General features: G+C 40.9%; 1 protein-coding gene across 1 annotated transcript; it reads left to right on the forward strand.

The window, feature by feature from the left end:
• Positions 1-398: 398 nt before the first annotated feature.
• Positions 399-4,707, forward strand: RB195_019896 (uncharacterized protein; the record flags this gene model as incomplete). Its single annotated transcript, XM_064187954.1, has 10 exons — positions 399-508; positions 924-1,055; positions 1,178-1,300; positions 1,365-1,458; positions 1,512-1,610; positions 2,805-2,978; positions 3,043-3,124; positions 4,140-4,294; positions 4,392-4,529; positions 4,600-4,707. 10 exons carry the CDS (start codon positions 399-401, stop codon positions 4,705-4,707), a joined length of 1,215 nt encoding a protein of 404 aa, XP_064043835.1.
• Positions 4,708-6,516: the final 1,809 nt, after the last annotated feature.

A 6,516-nucleotide genomic window follows, 5' to 3' on the forward strand; every position in this document is an offset into this window, starting at 1 on the left:
GACATGCGGCGCCAAATGTCTGGCCGCGACTGCAGCCTTACGTTACATTCGTTACCCGAATGAGGAGCAGTGGAGCTCTGCAATTTGCTGAAATGAACTTACTCATTCATTTTCAGTCACATGTATCTGCTTAAATTCGCATGCTTGAGTCAGAGTTATCTCATCCTGAGAGTGGGCCCTCAGTTTTTCATCAGATAGTTTGAAGTTTGTGTTGCAGTTGCTTCGCTTAGTTTGATTTTCCACTGTATGAATTTTATTAGATACTTATCACATTAAGATTTTTTTAAAATAAAAATCCCTCTTTCTCTCCCTGTCTCTCCATTTTTTGGACTGCGTATCGTAATTCATATTTATACACACATTCTCTGGATTATTGAATTATTTTCTTGCTTTTTAGTATGTCACTACTTTTCCGAGCCGCTCTTCGGGGAGCATCTGGCTTCAGCTGCCGTTTCTATGCAGCACAGAATTCGGTGAATCTGTTCAAGGCGAAAGTGCTCAATGTGGTGTGAGTTGATTTATCAGAACCTTTAGATGGAATTGCTTTTTTTACCACAGAATTAGCTTACTTTCATATGTTTTCTGGTTTTCTCTGCAAAATGGAAGTGATGAAAAACTAATGTGTACTACATGTATACTTCCCAGTGTTTGTTTCCCATACGCCTTAGCGGCGATAAAAGTAGCAGGAGCTATGCAATGGTGCATATGCAGAAACAGGATGCTAGTGCTTTTACTTTGATGGCACAATGGCCTTGTTGAAAGATTGTTTCGTCGGGAGCTCAAACGTAGAACAGTCGCTGGTGTAATAATGAAACATAAATTTACGCCATGGAGCGGAACAAAATTATTATGCGATCTCTAGTTGATGAGAGTAAAGTCCCAAAATCTTAGCCATCTCTTTGTTGTAACTAACACGTTTTCAGCAAAGCTCCGATTCGTAAATTTGGAATTGACATATCGGGAATGGATGACAGACAGCGTAGGCGAGTTGGATATTGGCTGTTCCTTTGTGCTGGAATGTGCTACGGAGCAGTAGCAGTTGGAGGACTGACAAGGTTGGTTCCTGAGTCCTCTGGGAAACTGAGTCAGTAACAGATTCTTGAACAATGCCAAAACTCGTTATATTTTGTTGTTTTCGACTCCGTTTCATAGCTTTGAAAGCCTTAGCCTACTACAGGTTAACTGAATCTGGCCTAAGTATGGTTAACTGGGACTTATTCCGATCAATGAAGCCTCCTCTAACTCAGAAGGAATGGGAGGAAGAATTTGAACGGTACAAAATGTATCCGGAATATGCGTAGTGGGTGTTTAAATCTTCAAAGTCATTGAGAACTTTTAGGTCCCACTTGAAAGTTATTCTTCAGCAAGTCTTCTTCGGAGGAAATGACTTTGTCACAGTTTAAATTCATTTGGCACATGGAGTACGGTCACCGTATGTGGGGACGCATTACTGGTGTGGTAGGTATCATCGATGAGGTGAAATTTGACGGGAAAATTTGTATAGTTTGCAGATATTTCTGTTGCCTTGCATTTATTTTTGGGCACGTGGGTACTTTCCAGTCACTATGAAGCGAAGAATGGCGATTGCTGCTGCATTGATGTTAGCCCAGGTTAGTGGCCCGTCCATGATTTGTTTAAAAGCCACATCCAAGTTTATGTTAAACTCATTAATTCTTATAGATTCTGATTTGCTATTACCGCAAGTAAATGGGGGACAAATCGGACCATAATTAATTACTTAACGGTATTTTGACTTGCAATACTTGTAAAGCTACCAAGCTGAAGTATAGCTAAGAGCCTGAGTCTTCGCCATTTTTCATTCCCACACTAGATTACCATGATGACTAAGTGGAATGGTAAGGTAGAATTTTCCAAGCTTTGAGGTCATGTGGCATTGCTGTTTTTATACTGGGTTAGACTAGTTACGACCTCTTATTCGTTTGAAGTCTTGCATCTTGAGCATTGTGAATAAATGTGGATGAAGCACTGAGTTTTGTCGGCTTAACTCAGGGTAAAATGATGAGTACGACGACTGCTTAAATTGTCATAGAAGTAACAAAAAACTGCAACAGATCTCTTTATCATGTTTGATTCTGATCTTCCACTTGAAAAGCAAGTTCAATGTGTCACTTTTGTCATCATAAGTCTATAAGACTTTGATAGCTTCTGTCAGCCATCTGCAACCTTCATATTGGCAAAAATTGCCATGTTCATTGTGGGTATGCCCAATACTATGTTACGGATATGGCCGTGATGTTATGTCCTAATTAGGACACCACTTAGCTTACAGTTATAGTTAGTTCCATAGTTGATGAGATTTGTCAAATTTCACCTACTATTGGTTGATATTACTAGAGAAATTACGACAAACTTACGAAGTTACACTTTTAGTACCCAACTGGTTATAACGGTGTAAGTCCGTGATTCTAAAAGAGTCTTTCTATTCACACAAAATGCTTATTCTCAACAACTTTCGAAGTGTCGGTATTCCTTCACATTTCTTATTTGAGAGTAGCAGGAAAATAGAATAAGAACATTGACTTGATTTATGCACTGACTAATCAGCAGTGAACTTGCAAATCTTCTGCTTCACAAATTCTTCCGAATTGTTCAGGTATTTCATCAAAATTTATTAGTTCATCTTCGCTCATTAATTATTCTTGGGCCATTCAAGCTTCTTCCAACTATTTACCTTGAATCTAGTCAAAGTAATTTGATCCGTTGTCACCGGTGTATGATGTGTGTAATTATTGAAGCATGGTTTCTTAATTAATGTCCAAATACTAACCAGTTTATCTGTTTAGGGAGGGATTGGATGGTGGATGGTGAAATCAGGTCTTGATCCTTCGCATAATTCTGAAACTAGCGTTCCTCGAGTATCTCAGTACAGACTCGCAACCCATTTAACAATCGCATTCCTGCTTTATTCCCTATTCCTCTATAACGGAATCAGTCATTTTATTTCTCCACAAGCACAAGTAAGTTTCATCTTCTTGCGAGAATGAAGATGTGTTCAAGGGACATTTTTTTTTGTTTTTCTAGATTGCAAAAATACCCAAATTTGGGATGTTCCGTGGACTGTCGCATGCATCCAAAGCACTGGTGTTCATCACTGCATTCTGGGGTGGGCTTTATCAGTGTAAGATCTCGAATTTTGGTATTATTTTCTCAACAAAAGTTTGAGTTTTGGTAGACGTGATGTTGTGTTTAAAATTTTGGTTTGGTAATCATAACCGGGAAAAATTGGTCCATCCGATAGCGATGGGACTGTCGACACATATTTTTTCTCTTCTTCTTTTCCGTCTTGTGTTAACTACGAACATTCATAGTTAAAGGGAGGCAGTGTTGTTTCCTTTGAAAAAGTTCCATCTTCAGATTAAATTCGTTGCATGATCAGTGTTGGATCATTCCAAATATGTGCCTCTATGCTACATCAACATATTCCGTAGTTCGTTGAAAATTGTTATTCTTGGAGGAAAAACAAAAATAGACGGGTAGCGGTTTCTGTGTTACAATACTGTATTTCATGGCTTTCTTTCTTCAAGGACCGAGTCCCCAGATTAGTATGTATGCGTTTCGGATAAATAATGACTTGGAAGACATAAAAGAGGAGTAACGGCTTGTAGTAGAGTGAGCGTAACGCATATTTCATGGCAGTGCCAATAGCATTACAGCCATCTTCGGAGGAACGAGTGTTTAAAAGCATCATCCCACGAATCTGAGGTGGTACGGATTTCAGTTGGAGTATTCTTATACGGGATAGTAGATTATGGAGAGGGAGATGATTCCGTCCATTTCTTCCTAATTGCCGTAAAAAGCGGTAAAAATGCGGCGCGTCCACAAGGCTGACGCTCTCCAATCGAACTCGTTGTAGAAAATAGAGCACCGGATCGCTCGAAGCCGTATCGTCCGAGCCGTTTTTAATGGCAATTGGGAAGAAATGGACGGAATCACCCTTCTCTCCGTAATTTACGATCCTGTATACGAATACTCCACCTGAAATCAGTACCACCTCAGATTAGTGGGGTAATGCCTTTAGGGCCGATAAGTTGAGTGGTGATTGTCACGTGTTGGAACGAAGAATCAGAGATTATTTACGCATTTATTCGAATACAAATGCCAATAGAAGGTATGTTTAGGAGCCATAGTGGCAGGTCTGGATGCTGGATTAGTGTATAACTCGTGGCCCAAATTTGCGGAGTCCTGGATCCCGGAGAACATGGGTTCACGTTCACCATTGTGGAAGAATTTCTTTGAAAATGATGTTACAACACAGTTTATCCATCGCAATTTGGTTGGTTTTTCCGTTTTTAACACTTCGTAATGATAGTTTGCTACATTTGATGCATAAATCAATTAAGCAATTACTTTGGTACTGTATGTGCTTGTAGGCGTATCTGACATTGTTGACGATCACAGCCACATGGCTTGTCGGGTGCCGTATGGGATTGCCTCGGCGCGCTAGAATCGCGCTTCACTCCACAATGGCTATGGGTTATTTACAGGCAGCACTTGGTATCTATGCACTGGTAGGTTTTCATTTTGTTGCACTTATTACATCACGCTGACGTACTGACTTCAACTGAGATTTTACTCCAGCTGTATTATGTCCCAGTATGGCTCGGATCGCTTCACCAGTGTGGCTCGATGGCGCTTCTATCGTTTGCGCTCTGGCTAACGAACGAACTTCGTCGCATCCCCAAGTAAATCTCATATCGTGTGCAACTTTTCACTACGGCTCATTAGTCGTGATCTGGTACAGTGTTGATTTCTTTTTCACACATTGTGATCTTGTTAAGTTATTGTTTTCCGCTGCAGAATTATGTTGTGTTGTTCTGTTACAGAGTAGTCGCAGTCGTTGATGTTTACTAAATAGAACCGGTGCATGAGAATCTGATCATATTGTAGTTTAAGGTGTTTTTATTAAATATAAACATTATTTTGACTGTAGTTCACCTTACAGAAGTATCTGAAGGCTCCTTCCGCCGCTTGACACCCTCTCAATTTTCTGAGCTTTCTTAAAGAAGTCATACAAGTTAAATACTTTGTTGAAGGAGCATATGGTGCCATTTGGATGAGTCCCTTAATTGTGGCATTCATTTGTCTTTAGTGAGCTTACGACACATCTCTAAAGAGTTCGTCTTGATTCATGCGAGATTTTTGAATTTTTCTGTCACTAACATTAAAGGCAGAGTATCACGAAATTGTCGATGTTGGGGTTTCTGTGAGCAAATATATGCAGTGTTCGGATGTAGTTTACGAATATGGGCGTGGGCGCCCATTACCTCGCTAATCATCCTAAAAAAACGGCGTTTGCTCCTACGAGGTACGGGAAAATACTTATACCTTTGGTCCACGTCGCGCCCCCTTGTGCCGCCTGCAGCAGCGTAAGCGATTGCCCTCAATGTGGCGCGGTTGAGACAGCGGTTGGAATCGAGGTAGGACCACCGCTTGCTGCAGCAATGAACGGTGTAGCAAGGGTCCTCAGTCAATCCTAACCGATACGCTACTTGTACCATGGTTCATGTCGTTTTGACTCTACCATATGCATCTGGACTACTTTATGCAGTTTTCCAGAACTTGATCTTAATCGCGTCTTGTAAGATCTTGCATTTCCTGTTTACCGAAGCTGTTGAACGTTCCATACCCGTTAAGATAGGTTGGCGTGCAGTGGCAACAATCACTTTTTGGTGTAGAATCCTAGGTTTGCAGAAAACGTAACTTCAGTCCTTTTTCTCGTGCCATAAATCTTTATGATCAATTGGTATGAGGCCACGAATTGTCAGAAACTAAACTAAGAACAGAGCATTAAAACATGATTAATTGGCGGCGTTATGTGCGAACTTCTTTGAGACTTTTGTGGAATGAAGTTCTGTTGTAGAGTGATCCTCACATGACGTAGATCCGTTTCGCTACCTTTTCTTGGAGATTCTCTTTCCGTCTGTGAAATTGCTGAAATCATATTTGTAATTTGGACCACGGTAGCATAAATGTGTGTTGCGGAATTCCCTCAATTTTATCGAATTTCAATGAGAGAAAACAGGCGAACTCGTAGTACGAGTTTACTGCACCGTACTTCCACCGCTAGAGCCCGGAAAGTCAAATCATTTGTAATATATCCTCTCAAATCCCTCATCCAGAACAGGCCATCATTCCCTAAGATTCTATGATGCTACATCCAAAACCGAAACCAAAAGAGTCCAAATCGTTGTCCTTACCCAGGTAGCCGTGTTGCAGTGATATTAGCGGATATCCGCGTGATAAAATCGCTCCGCTAGTACTAATTAGAATGCGATCCGCATATGACCCCGTAGATCAAAACCCGCAAAGGTCTTGATACACAAAGGGGCCACCTCGTTGGTCACGGCTATGCACTCTTCCCTTCTATTCATTGTTGGACTTTTAGCGTTTATCCAAAACGCCTCCAAAATTCTGCGAGCCACAATTTCGGGTCCGTACGATAGGATCGTGGCAGCTATGCAGATACTATGCGATGGATGCTACTTTGGTAACCGC

Source organism: Necator americanus, chromosome II (genome assembly GCF_031761385.1).
Source record: "Necator americanus strain Aroian chromosome II, whole genome shotgun sequence".
Taxonomy (NCBI): Eukaryota; Metazoa; Nematoda; class Chromadorea; order Rhabditida; family Ancylostomatidae; genus Necator; species Necator americanus.